This window comes from Condylura cristata, unplaced genomic scaffold, assembly GCF_000260355.1.
Source record: "Condylura cristata isolate star-nosed mole 26May11 unplaced genomic scaffold, ConCri1.0 scaffold00040, whole genome shotgun sequence".
In the NCBI taxonomy this organism is placed as follows: Eukaryota; Metazoa; Chordata; class Mammalia; order Eulipotyphla; family Talpidae; genus Condylura; species Condylura cristata.
The window spans coordinates 4,501,611-4,514,716 of NW_004567141.1; the positions used below are offsets into that span (position 1 = coordinate 4,501,611).

Here is a 13,106-nt window from a genome sequence, read left to right on the forward strand (position 1 = left end):
TGCCTCACAGTGCAAGCTGCACTTGACACTTCCAGACGTCGGTACCACGACCCACAGCCTCCAGCTCACATCAACCGACTTGCCATTTGTGTCATTTCTTGTGCCTGTTCCTCAAACCTCCTTCCCCCTTGATCTCGATATCTCCCGCGAACTCTTGCCCAATCTAAAATCTAGTCCTTCCATCCTGGAACTCATCTTCTTCTATCACACTATCCTCCCGCTTTTATGTAAGTAAGATTAGGAGCCAATGAAGAATGCGAACATAAGAAATAGCTCTTCCCTCAAATACCATTCCAAGTTACCCAGTCCCCACCCCCCATCCCCCACCGCCTTCTGAGAACCACGTGGGGGAGAACTATTTCCCACCTCCTACTCGGACCAGCGCTGTTCGAGGCTGGTCCCTGGAGCATGCGCAGTGACACCTCACCCCCACCCCTCCCCACACCCCCACCGGGCTCTGCATTAAGCCCGGGGTTCGCAGCCGCAGCCGGGATCGGGCACCCGGGGGCGGGCGGGCAAGGTAGGGCCATGGCTGAGGGTGAGGATATGCAGACGTTCACTTCCATCATGGATGCACTGGTCCGCATCAGTGTGAGTTAAGGTGGGGTCGAGGGAAAGGGAAGGGGGAGTCGAGGGCTCGGGGCAGACTGGGACCTTGAACAGGTGGGGATCCGTCAAGATGCTGAAATGCAGACAGAATTAGAATGCTGGTGATGGCAGGACCGGGGAGAGGGGGTCGGATGCCGTGATGAGAGGGTAGTCCGGGGGGCAGCCCAGAAGTGAGTGCCGGAAGGCGTCCATCTGCTGGGGTGTAACGAACTGTGCGCTGCCGGGACTCGCTGCCGGGACGCAGCGGATGGGCTGGGGCAGCTGTCAGCAGTGCACCAGGGCTGGGGCTACAGAGCAGTGGGGCCAAGGTGTGGGGAGGGGGCGTGTGTGAGCCTGGGTATTTTCTAAGAAAACTGAGGACAGGTTGGGGGTGGTGAAGGACCCTCCCCTGGGTGCAGTTCCCAATTTGGACCCCACGGAGAGACCCCACCCCACCACACCCCCACTCGGGGCTGCCTCCGAGCCTGCGGTTGTCATGGCAACCCGTGCCCGGCTCTCCCAGGGGCGGTGCCAACCCTGCTCCCCCCACCTCTTCCTTCCCCCTCCCTCTCTGTCCCTCCCTCCTTTGTGTCAGCTGCGCCCCTGACCGGGATGGCGGCGAAGAGAGGGACCAAGGTGAGGGGTGGGGGTGGGGCAAAGCTAGAGGACCCTCACTACTCAAAAAGGGAGGGGTACTTCCGGTGGGGAGGGGGCGAATAGGCGGGGCTCTCATTTTCGCCCTAGTCTGGGGAGGGGGTTGCGGCTAACCTGGTTGTAGAAGAGGCTGGAGGCTGGATAGTAGCGGAGGGGGGGGTGCTGGCGGGGGAAAGAGGGAGAGATGAAGGGAAATAGGTTCGTATGGGGCAATAGAGGAGCCGATGGAAAAGTGAAGGGTGAGGGATGGAGGCTGGGGCGGCCGCAGGCCGGAGCCGCGGCAGGAGGACGAGGATGGATGGGGTGAGCAGGAAGGTGGAGAGCTAGCGAGTCTGGCTCTTGGGAGGAGTCGTGCAGGGCGCCTTGAGGGGAGTGAATGCCCGCGCAGGGGGCGGGGGTCCGCACTGAACTGCAGAATGGGCGGTGTCCTTGAGAGAAATGCCTGGCGCTGGAGCCCGACAAATGCGGAGTGGGGGGGTGGGGGGCGGGAGGCGGGGATACTGGGGGCCTGGGTCCAGTGACAGGTGCTGCGGCCCTGGCTCTGGGCATGAAGGGGGTGGGGCTTGAGGCTAGAGGAGGCACCGATTTCCAATCTCCAGCTTCCACCCATCTCCTCAGGCCTCTAACTCTGCAGAAGGGAACAGCCCAGAGATCGATCCCTGGGAAGATCTGTCAGCTAGGCTGGGCTCCTTTCTGGGGAATAGCCATAGGTAGCTTGTGTTACCCCTTCCTGACACCTTATTGGGTCTCTTAGGGCAGCCTGAGAAATATTCTCAGTTGTCCAGGCTCTGACTCAACCTCCTGATCCTTCCACAGACAAGCATGAAGAACATGGAGAAGGAACTGCTGTGCCCAGTGTGTCAAGAGATGTACAAGCAGCCGCTGGTGCTGCCCTGTATGCACAACGTTTGCCAGGCCTGTGCCCGGGAGGTGCTGGGCCAGCAGGGCTATGTAGGCCATGGTGGGGACCCCAGCTCTGAACCCACCTCACCAGCCTCCACCCCTTCCACCCGGAGTCCCCGCCTCTCCCGAAGAACTCTCCCCAAGCCAGAGCGTTTGGATCGGCTGCTTAAGTCAGGTGGGGCTGGAGCCTGGGGGCTGGGAATGGGGTACACTGGGTTGTCCATCAGGAAGATGGAAGGGGTTCATCACTGGTCTATTGGGGGAGGGGATATAGTCCAGCAGGCTCTACTAAGAACTGAGCTGTGGCACAATAAAAATTCTTTTTTTGGTGAACTAACTTCTCCCATCCCCAGCTAGCTATAAATTTTCCTCCCTACTGCCCTGGCCCATTCACAGGCTTCGGGACATACCCCGGGAGGAAGCGAGGTGCTTTGCATCCCCAGGTGATCATGTTCCCGTGCCCAGCCTGCCAGGGTGATGTGGAGCTAGGGGAGCGGGGCCTGGCAGGGCTTTTCCGGAACCTGACTCTGGAGCGCGTGGTGGAGCGGTACCGCCAGAGTGTGAGTGTGGGTGGTGCCATCCTGTGCCAGCTGTGCAAGCCTCCACCATTAGAGGCCACCAAGGGCTGTACTGAGTGTCGCGCTACCTTCTGCAATGAGTGCTTCAAGCTCTTCCACCCCTGGGGCACCCAGAAGGCCCAGCATGAGCCCACCCTGCCCACCCTCTCCTTCCGCCCCAAGGTGAGCCAACCCTTGTGGGCCCTGATAAGGGAGGGGCATGGTGATTCTGGGTGGGTGAGGGTGCCCAGCACTGTGGGTTCCCCAAAGGAGGTGGGCAGGTGCAGTTGGGGGAAGGGGGGTTGCCATTCCCAAGCTGCTTTTTCTGTAACATAAAAGGCACCAAACAAATCTTTGAGCATCTCTGAGCCTCCATCTCATCTGCTGAATTAAAATGATAATGTCTTCCCTGAAACCCATGCCTGCAGGGTTGTTGGGAGGATCCCAGGAGGTAGTGTTTGTGAGAGTTAACTGTATACTAACAAGGTCTGTGTACATTCCTTCATTCAGTGAGCAAATATTGATCTTGCATCTTTGTGCCTGGTGTGATCTAGGCATTGGGGGATACAGCAGTGAACAAGATGGGAAAAGTTTATTATTAGCCAAAAAGCTAAGATTAATTGTCATCATTATCACTGTTATTACTACACACCCCTGTGAGTCGGTGAGGGAGGAGGACTGTTGATACCTGCAGCCACCTGGAAAGCCTCTCTGGTGCCAGTGTCACCACCAGGTGGCACTGTGGTGAAGCACCAGCAGCTGGACTCCCCTCCACCCCGTTTCTGTCCAGTGGAGGGAGAGCCCCAGGCTGGCTTGGTCAGAACCTTTACACACCACTGGCCAACTGCTCATTGCTCTCTCTGTCCTTAGGGCCTGATGTGCCCAGACCACAAGGAAGAGGTGACCCACTACTGCAAGACGTGCCAGCGGCTAGTGTGCCAACTCTGCCGTGTGCGGCGTACCCACAGTGGGCACAAGATCACACCAGTGCTCAGTGCCTACCAGGCCCTGAAGGTGAGGGCCCTGCCTCGCTCAACCCCAATGCAAGCCCACACTCACACCTCCTCATAACTCCCCTGACCTGCTGGCTTCTTTGGAGCCGGGCATGATGCCCACCTCTTTCTTCCCCCTCAGGACAAGCTGACAAAGAGCCTGACATACATCCTGGGAAACCAGGACACAGTACAGACCCAGATCTGTGAGCTGGAGGAGACCGTGAGGCACACAGAGGTGAGGGAGGGCAAGGAAGTGGGCCCTGGGCCCTGCCTGAGCATGGGAGCAGCAAGGAGCACTGGAAACAGGAAGGGGGGGACAGATGGCCCAGTCATTTGGTGGCAAGTTCAGAAAGCCCATGTGGGGTCCGTGGAGGTATGGAGGTGCTGGTTAAACTAGGTGGTCGGGAAAGACACTGCTAGGGCCAGGCTCTACCTGAGGCTACAGAGGGTATAGCCACCTAGTGGCTTGGAAAGTCCCAGGGGCATAGCTCAGATGCCCTCGGGCTCAGCTGTCTGCTGCAGATGGCACATGTCCCTGAAGCTACGATACCACCTGCCAGGTTGCTGAATCAGCTCGTATGGGGACGGGCCGTGCGGATGGCATAGATGCTGGTGGATGTCAGTGCTGTCCAAGTGGGTACTAGTGTGGTCATGGCCTCTTTTATTTGGGGGAGTCCGGAAAGAGTCAGGATTATTGGGGCACCGAGAAAGGTTAGCACCAGAGGGCAGGAGTTGAGCTTATCTGGGTGTGCAGATGCCTTTTGGAGGCATGAGCCTGACCCTGTTGGAACAGGTGGGTAGGGTCCCCCCAGTTCCTTGGTGATCCTGGTCATGGTGTGGTGCCCCAGGAGGCTGGCCCAGGTGCTGCCATCCAGAAGATAGTGAGTGCTGCTCTCTGGGCAGGTGAGTGGTCAACAGGCCAAGGAGGAGGTATCCCAGCTGGTGCGGGGGCTGGGGGCCGTGCTGGAGGAGAAGCGGGCGTCACTGCTCCAGGCCATTGAGGAATGCCAGCAGGAGCGGCTGGCCCGTCTCAGCGCCCAGATCCAGGAGCACCAGAGCCTGCTGGATGGCTCAGGCCTGGTGGGTTACGCCCAGGAGGTACTTAAGGAAACAGACCAGCCTTGCTTTGTGCAAGCGGCCAAGCAGTTGCACAACAGGTACTCAGGGGCATGGCACAGGGGCATGGGCTCCGGGGGGCAAGGGCATCGTGGGTGTAGCTAACGAATGTCTAAGAAAATATCCGGTGTATTGCCCAATGGCGATCCGGGCCCTGAGGATTTTCACCCGGCCAAAGTGATACCCAGCTTGCCTGAAAGGACGAGAAAGAGGCCAAAAGCAGATGCCGCGGCTTTAGGGCCAGGCAGGCCCGGCCGAATCACGGGGAAGGGAGACTGCCCAGCCGGCAGTGCCTGACCCTCACCTGCCCCCATGCCAGGATTGCCCGAGCCACCGAGGCCCTCCAGACATTCCGGCCAGCCGCCAGCTCCTCCTTCCGCCACTGCCAGCTGGATGTGGGGCGTGAGATGAAGCTGCTGACAGAGCTGAACTTCCTGCGAGGTGAGGGGATGGCCAGGCCCGTGCCCACTCAGCCTTCCTCCCTTCTTTCCCAGCAGCGGGCCCGGGGGGCAGTGCCCACCAGGGACCTCCCGGCTTCCTGCCCGGCCTGGCCAGCCACCCCTGCAGCCGAGCCCACCCAGCCACACCATCCCATCGCGCTCAGCGCCGCTTCTCCCTCTCTTTGTTTGTAGGCTGCGGCCACCGCGGACTCTGCTCCGGAGCACCCCAGGCAAGTCAGCGGCCCTGTCCCCGGGGGCCCGGCCCCCTGCCCTGTCCCCCGCTGCTCCCATGCAGCTCGGCCACCCTCTCTTTGCTTCCCCTCTTCCTGCCTCAATCAGACCTCTCATCCACCCGCCCCCACCAGTGCCCTCTGCCTCTTCTGCACTCCTTAGGCGGAACTCCTAGTCCCTGCTCCCTGACCCTTGCCCTCTGGACTTCCCAGTCACTTCCCCTGACCCCCGCCCCTGCCACCGAGCTTTTACTTGCACTCTGCTGTCCCCATCTTCTGTCTTGCTGCTTCTGGCCTCCCTCTCCCCGCTCTCGCCTCCCATTCAGTGCCCTCTTGCCTGGGTTCCAGTGGCCTTTGCCCACCTTCTTGTGGGGCTCCTCTTTACTCATAAAATGTCAGAGCTGGAAAGGTCCCCATCCGGCTTGAAACCCTCATTTGACAGAAGAAAACTGGGGTCTAAAAAGGAGAGTGACTGACTTAAGGCCAGAGTGAGACAGCGGCACACAGGCCGGCACATCGGCCACCTGCCCCTGTCCTCCTGCTTCTCCGTCTCCCCTTGGCCTCCGCACTGCCCACCCCACACTGCCCCGTGTCCCGACAGGCTTTTCCCCAGCTCCCCTCACCCACACTCACCCCCCCGGCTCCCGCTGCTTTCCCTTTCCTGCCTGTCCTCCCCGCCACGCCCGTGGCCAGGTCCTGACTGACCGCGCTGTCTCTTCCCACAGTGCCTGAGGCCCCCGTCATCGACACCCAGCGCACCTTTGCCTACGACCAGATCTTCCTCTGTTGGCGGCTGCCCCCTCACTCGCCACCGGCCTGGCACTACACCATCGAGTTCCGGCGCACGGATGTGCCTGCCCAGCCGGGCCCTGCCCGCTGGCAGCGGCGCGAGGAGGTGAGGGGCACCAGCGCCCTGCTCGAGAACCCCGACACAGGCTCCGTGTACGTGCTGCGTGTCCGTGGCTGCAACAAGGCTGGCTACGGCGAGTACAGCGAGGATGTGCACCTGCACACGCCCCCCGCACCAGGTGAGAGGGCAGTGGGCGGGCACAGGGTGGCACAGCGGGCACAGGGCCCGCTGGAGCTGGGCGGGCTCTGCAGGGAGGTCTCAGGGTCACCATCGCCGTCACCAGCGCTGCAGCAGGACTGCCCGGGCTCCATGCCACCTCCGCCGCCCCTGTGGCTTTGGGCATGTTATTCACCCTCGCTGGACTTCCAGTTCTTTTTCTGTGGGGATTTCCGCACTTACCCCCAGGGCGGTGAGAAGTAAGTGAGATGAAACGTGGAGCTTTAGCAACGTCTCCCACTCATCGTAAGGGCTCAGTAAACGTGGGAGTGACCCTGTAGAGAGTGGCGTGGCCCCGAGGGTCGAGGCAAGCAGAGGTGCTTCATCTTCCAAGTCAGGGGGCATGAGAGGTGGGGGTTGCGTGTGGGGCCGGCTGTGAGCCCCAGGAGTGGGCCCCAGGTGTGGGCCGGCAGGTGCAGACAGATGGAGCAGGACAGTAACGGGGACAGGCCATGGGGTCAGCCTGGAAAAGCGGTTGGAGAAAGCATTGCAAGCCAGTGGGTCTGGGAGACGGGTTTCTGTGCTCACTGGTCGACACTGAAGCTCCTCCTGAGCTCCCATGCCCACCTGGGTTATGCCCTCCTTTTTCTGTATGCCCCCCCATTCCACTTCTCCAGACCCTGCTCCCAGAGGCCCCTGCCCACCCGTAGGTACTTGGCCCACGTTCTGAAACCTCCCAGTGTCTCCTGCTAACACCTTGTGGCCCAGTGCTAGCCCTGAAGTCCTTCCTTCTGTCTCATCCCTCCCCAACTCCAGTCCTTCACTTCTTCCTGGATGGTCGCTGGGGCACCAGCCGAGAGCGACTGGCCATCAGCAAGGACCAGCGGGCGGTGCGGAGTGTTCCAGGGCTGCCCCTGCTGCTGGCCGCCGAGCGGCTCCTGACCGGCTGCCACCTGAGCGTGGATGTGGTCCTGGGTGACGTGGCTGTCACTCAGGGCCGCAGCTACTGGGCCTGCGCCGTGGACCCCGCCTCCTACCTGGTCAAGGTGGGCGTGGGGCTAGAGAGCAAGCTTCAGGAGAGCTTCCAGAGTGCCTCCGACGTGATCAGCCCCAGGTCAGGCTTCCCGGGAAGCGATGGGTGGGTGCTGGGGACAGGGAAGGATGGCAGGAGAAGCACACCTTGCTGGGTGCAGCTGGGGGATCGGGAGGAAGCTGTAGGAGCGTGGCAGTTGGTGTGGGGTGCCTGTGGCCAGGGGTAATGTGGGCTCAGTGAAAGGGTTTGACTTCTCTGAGTGTGCGGTTGGGGACAAAGATGACAGCAAGAGAACCTTCTCTCCTTCCTCCATCGGCCTCTCAGGACTAAGCCATCTCTCCAGGTCCCCATGCCCTTCCCTCCCACCCATCAGCCTTTCCTCTCCAATACCTCTCACCTCTTCCACTTTTCGCACCATCCTCAAGTTTTCCCCTCAACCTTTCCATTTCCAGGTCCCCTTATTCCCAACATCCTTTAACACTCTCCCATGCCTGCCTTTCTCCCTGGACTCTCTCCCATACTCTGTCCCCCAACACCCCACTTCTTTAACATCCATCCGAACCCTATGCCTCAACTCCACATTCCTCTACATCCTTCGTCTGGACACCGTCTGCCCCCTTTCTCCCCTAACCTCTGCCTTCTCAACATTCTCTCTCTGCTCTTGCTCTCTTGCTCTCTCCCCAATATCCTCATCACTGACTCCCTCATTCCTCACTCTCAGAACCCCTCCTGACATGAGATCCCAACACGGTCTCTCTCCCACGTCCCATCTCAGAAAGCCCCGCAGGTCTGCACTGTGCCTTCCCCAGGTCTTTCCTTCTCCTAGCACCTCCTGCCGACAGTACCCCTTTCCCACCAGCCCCCCACCCCATTCTAACTTGTTTCTGCAACACCTTCTCAATATGCCAAACCAGGCTTTTCAAACATTTGCTCTCCAACATTCCAACCTTCTCACACCTCTGCCCGCCAGGACGGGACCCGCATTCCCTTACTCTGCGCCCGCCAAATCTCGCTCCTGCAGGTACGACCCTGACAGTGGGCACGACAGCGGCGCTGAGGATGCCACAGTGGAGGCCTCGCCACCCTTCGCTTTCCTAACCATCGGCATGGGCAAGATCCTGCTTGGATCCGGGGCCAGCTCAAACGCAGGGCTGACAGGGAGGGACGGCCCGGCCGCCGGCTGCACCGTGCCCTTGCCACCCCGCCTGGGCATCTGCCTGGACTACGAGCGGGGCCGGGTATCCTTCCTGGATGCCGTGTCCTTCCGTGGGCTCCTGGAGTGCCCCCTGGACTGCTCGGGGCCCGTGTGTCCTGCCTTCTGCTTCATTGGGGGCGGTGCAGTTCAGCTACAGGAGCCCGTAGGCACCAAGCCCGAGAGGAAGGTCACCATTGGTGGCTTCGCCAAGCTGGACTGACCCTCTCGCCCCTGTCGGACCCTGGCCCTTGAAGGCTCCTGGTGCCAGGTTGCTCCTCTGGCAGCTTGTGCCCCAGACTCTTCCTGCTCTGTGGCCCACCCCTTAACCTGTGTCTGTGTCTCCCCCAGCCTTCTCTTAACCAAGGGACTTGTCTCTGCTCACCTCTCTGGATGTCTCCTGTTCCTTCCATCTTCTGTTCATCCAGCCCCCACCCTCACCCCGCCCCCCACCCTCACCCCTGCCCCCTGGCATCTCACCTACGTTACAGAGAGAGCCCTTGCCCATCCTGTCCTGTGCTCCTCCCGGGCTGGTCGAGCGGGAAGGCACCTGGAGCACACGGCGTGATCCCCAGCTCTGCCCTCTGCCCTGCCAAGCCTCCCAAACCATCTGTGCAAACTGCAGCCGTGGGGCAGACAGACTTTTTGCTCGGACACTGCCCAGGCACTCCCTGGTGAGGGGAAGGGGACCCTGTCACCTGCTTTATCATTTGGGTCCCCACGCCCCTTAGCCGCATGCCTCTTATACCCCTCCTCTCCCTCTTGCATGCTTTACCTGTCCCCAGCCCCTACCAATGTGCCAAGTCTCCCTTGGGGCCCCAGCTAAGGTTGGGGTGTCTCCACTGGACTGGGTCAGGCGAGGCCTCTCATGCCCAATGCTGCCCTCCTGCGGTGGGTACTGATTGGCCTGTGCCAAAAGACAGCTGTGATTTTCATGGTTTATAAACAATAAACTGTGATGCCAGGCACATCTCTGCCTTCTGTGACCCGACCATTCCTCGTAGTTTCTGTGCTGCCAGCAGGCAGGATCCGACGTGGTGCGCTATTGCTCAGAGCAGAGTGCCTGCTGGAACCAGTACCTGGGAGGAGAAGGTCCCCAAGCCAGGCAGTCCCGCCACACATGGTTCTGGCCAGGCTGAACTGACCTTGGCCACCATGTCATGCAGTGCCCTGGCAGCTGCTTGCATCAGGCCTATGGGATGTCTGGGTGGCAGCCCTAAGGGAATGTGGTTGAGGGGTGTGCCTAGGCCCAAAGGGGTCAGGGAGCTGGAACCATTTCCCCATTCCGAGGGCTCTGAGTAGACCCCAGAGGGTGGAGCGGCCACAGCCAGGGAGGGGTTGAGCCTGGTGCCAGTCCAGCCAGTCCCCGGATCTGACGCTGCTTATCATGGTCTTGTTGACTCTGCTGCTGTTATCTCTGCTGGAGGACTTACTTCACACTCAGGCAGCTAAGAATAGAGCTGCCTGGGGCACCATGCCAGGGGAAGAGGAGGACATTGCGGGCTGCCCCAGGCCTCTCCCCTGCCCCCTGTGAAACCCAGGCCCAAGAAGCCGCTCAGTCACAGGCATGCTGGCAGTCACACTGCTGGCGTGCTGGAACCCATCTGGGTTTCATTTCCTCCTTCCTCCTGTGCCACCAGGCATGGGGGAGAGGTGACTAGGTTCTTCCCCAGCCACTCCTGTGCCCCAATGTCATCTCTCCACGCCTCCTACTCCTCAAATAAGCCCTGCTCTTTGTCTTCTTCCCTCCCTGTCATCTCCTCCCCCAAAAGCTCTTTCCATGGAGTCTCCTCCATGCTGGGGTCTGCCTTCCTAGTTACCAGTCACGGGTGATACGGCAGTCACAGATGGCATGGTGGGTCAGAAGTTGGTGGTTGGCACAGAGCGGGCCACATTTTATTCAGCTATGGTCAAGTTTCCACTCCCAGCTCAGGCTTTCTGGGCCGGTCCTCCCGGGATGCTCTGCACTGCTGCCCCAAGGCCTGTTCCCCAAGACTTGGCTGGGCTTCATCAGGTGGAGGGGTTGTAAGACTCAGTGGGCCCTGTGAGGGAAGCTTTGAGCAGTCCTTGTGAATTCCCAGCTCACAGGCCCAGAAGAGAGTTGGGAGGCAGCTGGCACTGGTGAGAAAGACTCTCCGCAGACAACGTGCCCCTACAAGTTGGCAGAAGTGGCTGCTGGGTTTGTGTAAGACAGGCTGCCGCCATTGCCTGCACAGACCTGGGGTCAGAGGGGAGAAGGGGTCCAGGGTGAGGGGCAGAGCTTTCCTGGGTGCGAGCTATTCTTGGGGCCCTGGGATGGCATCCTAGGCTGAGTGAGCTCTGGGAGCCTGACCACTCACTCTCAAGGGGTTAATACAGAGCAGCACCTGCTGGCCACCACCGCAGCCAGGTGACTGTAAACAGGCCCCTCCTCCCCCTGCTCCTTTCACCCCCTCTTTTGGTTCCCATCAGTCCCCTTGCTCTCCCTGTACCTGCCTCCCTCCATTCTCTGCTCCTTCAGCCCAAGGAAGTGTTAGTGTCTCTGGGTAAAACTTGGAGAAGGAAGTCCCAGAAGGAGGAAAAATCAGTTCCAGAAAAGGAAACTCCTTCCCCTCCCCCACCTGGAGTGGGGCCACTGCAGCCCCAGGCGGCCAAAGTAATTATTTACCAGGTCCTATAGTGAAAAGCCCAAAGGAGAGGAGGGGTCCACAGGGCTCCAAGGCTCCCCGGCCTCTTCACCTTCAGCGCCCTCCCCTCCGGCCTCTCTTACCCATCTACCTTCAAGTTCTCAGGAGACTGGTGCTCAGTCCTTACGCGGGTCCTCACGAAAGGCCGCTTGAGCACAGAGCCCAGCCCTTTTGCCTCTGGGCAACCCTGTGAGCGTTGTGACAGGCAGCCCCAAAGCAGTGAATTCTAGGAACGCTGGGGGGTGCGGTGGGGCAGGAAGGGGTGGGGGGATGGGAATGCTGCCTCTGGAGATTTCCCCAGGCCTGTTCTCACTGCTCAACTTTCAAACCTCCTGCCCAGCAGAAGCCTCTGCTTCCTTTCACCTTACCTCCTCACAGGGACGTCTGGTACTGCCAGGGGGCACATAGTGCGCATGAGTGTGGTAGGTGGGGTACTCGCTCATGGGGTGGTAAGCGTCACCTGCTGGAAAGAGGTCCAACTGTCCACAGTTCCTCCTGCGACACTGACACACAGCCTGGGGAGACAAGCACAGACAGGAGATGGCGGGCCTGTAGACCTCCAGCAGGGGGACTTTGGTCAGGGCTGCAGACAGCACTTACCAGGCCCATGAGATACAAGGCAGCCAGAGCCACCAAAATACAGATCAGCACCAGCAGGGCGATGCCCCAGCCAGGGACCCCGGACCCAGGCTGGGCAGAGGAAGGAAGCGACACACCTTGCACTGAAAGAAAAAGCAGTAGTCAGGGCAGGCTCCTGGAGGAGGCGGCCCTCCCCTTCCCAGCACCCAGGGAAGAGCAGGAGCCCAGCTGCTGGAGAGGAAGACACCCTGGAGGCATGGCACTGGCCAGCAGCTGGGCGAAAGGCCTCACCACTAACTCTCGAGATGGTCAGGTTGTAGTTGGCTGCTTCTGCTTCATTATCAAGAAGCTGTTGCTTCACCTTGTAGGCATCAGTGACGCCCTCTTGGAAGATCAGAACTGATTGTACCACCACAGATCCCGGACTGGACACAGAGAAATGGGCAACTCAGCCCAGTCTTGGGGTCCCACACTTACCCCCAACCATGAGTACAATATCCGCTCACCCACACAAAGTCCACACCCAGAACTGTACCTGAACTTGATACCAGACAGGCCCAGAAAGTCCTGTTTATAAATCTGCAAAAACTGGGGTAAGAGGGGAAGAAATAGGGCTCAATGCAATAGGTACAAGCATTCCCAAAGGCTCTTCGGAGGATTATGGTGATACAGATACTCACCATCTCAGAGATATTTCTCTGCAGTTTCTGGTAGTAATTGCTGCTGGGCTGCTCCAAGGAAGAGTTAAACTGGAGGTTCACAATGGAAAATGACAGGAAGAACAAGGAGAACTTCGTAGGGAAGGGAGTATGACTGGGGGCTTGGGAAGGGACCATGTGACTAGTGCTACTGGCCACAGGCCTGCTACTGTGGCTAGCAGGGGTGGTGGGAGAATCAGAGTAGAGGTTGGGGACTGAGGGTGAAGTGCCCTTGCTAGCTGGGGTTGTGGAAGTCTTGGCAGAGCTGCCACTGTGGCCTGGACTGGTTGAGCCTAAGGCAGGGCCGGAGGTCGGGGCTGAGCTATCACTGTGGCCTGGACTGGTGGTTGTGCCTGATGCAGCGCCAGTGGCCTGGGCTGAGGTTGGTGAGGCTGAGGCAGGGCCGGTGGTGTGGACTGAGGTTGGTGAGGCTGAGGCAGGGCTGGTGG

General features: G+C 59.9%; 2 protein-coding genes across 4 annotated transcripts in view; one reads left to right on the forward strand and one right to left on the reverse strand.

Moving 5' to 3' along the window:
- The first annotated feature begins 356 nt into the window (after positions 1 to 356).
- On the forward strand, positions 357 to 9,698 carry TRIM46 (tripartite motif containing 46). 3 transcript variants are annotated; one of them, XM_004693796.2, is made up of 10 exons: positions 357 to 591; positions 2,059 to 2,320; positions 2,542 to 2,885; positions 3,573 to 3,716; positions 3,837 to 3,932; positions 4,601 to 4,854; positions 5,133 to 5,254; positions 6,209 to 6,511; positions 7,306 to 7,603; positions 8,544 to 9,698. In XM_004693796.2, exons 1-10 carry the CDS (start codon positions 409 to 411, stop codon positions 8,935 to 8,937), a joined length of 2,400 nt encoding a protein of 799 aa, XP_004693853.1. In that variant the 5' UTR covers positions 357 to 408; the 3' UTR covers positions 8,938 to 9,698. The 3 variants fall into 3 exon arrangements, with proteins under 3 accessions (XP_004693853.1, XP_012588816.1, XP_004693854.1); XM_012733362.1 differs by having other exon boundaries at positions 438 to 520; XM_004693797.2 differs by lacking the exon at positions 357 to 591 and adding an exon at positions 1,061 to 1,224.
- Positions 9,699 to 10,791: 1,093 nt separating this feature from the next.
- MUC1 (mucin 1, cell surface associated) overlaps positions 10,792 to 13,106 on the reverse strand; it is a 3,793-nt gene continuing 1,478 nt past the window's right edge. The window contains exons 3-8 of the mRNA XM_012733258.1: positions 12,640 to 13,049; positions 12,495 to 12,547; positions 12,251 to 12,384; positions 11,981 to 12,102; positions 11,749 to 11,895; positions 10,792 to 10,932 (exon numbers count right to left, since the gene is read on the reverse strand). Coding sequence (XP_012588712.1) covers positions 10,867 to 10,932; positions 11,749 to 11,895; positions 11,981 to 12,102; positions 12,251 to 12,384; positions 12,495 to 12,547; positions 12,640 to 13,049 — 932 coding nt within the window. The 3' untranslated portion in view covers positions 10,792 to 10,866. The remainder of the gene's footprint in view (positions 10,933 to 11,748; positions 11,896 to 11,980; positions 12,103 to 12,250; positions 12,385 to 12,494; positions 12,548 to 12,639; positions 13,050 to 13,106) is intronic.

What these genes read in the sequence shown, in the direction of transcription:
- TRIM46 (XM_004693796.2), top strand. Translation starts at nt 409, where the DNA reads ATGCGCAGTGACACCTCACCCCCACCCCTCCCCACACCCCCACCGGGC. An exon ending in GGATCGGCTGCTTAAGTCAG is followed by an intron (nt 2,321 to 2,541) that starts GTGGGGCTGGAG and finishes GCCCATTCACAG; the next exon opens with GCTTCGGGACATACCCCGGG. An exon ending in CCCTCTCCTTCCGCCCCAAG is followed by an intron (nt 2,886 to 3,572) that starts GTGAGCCAACCC and finishes CTCTGTCCTTAG; the next exon opens with GGCCTGATGTGCCCAGACCA.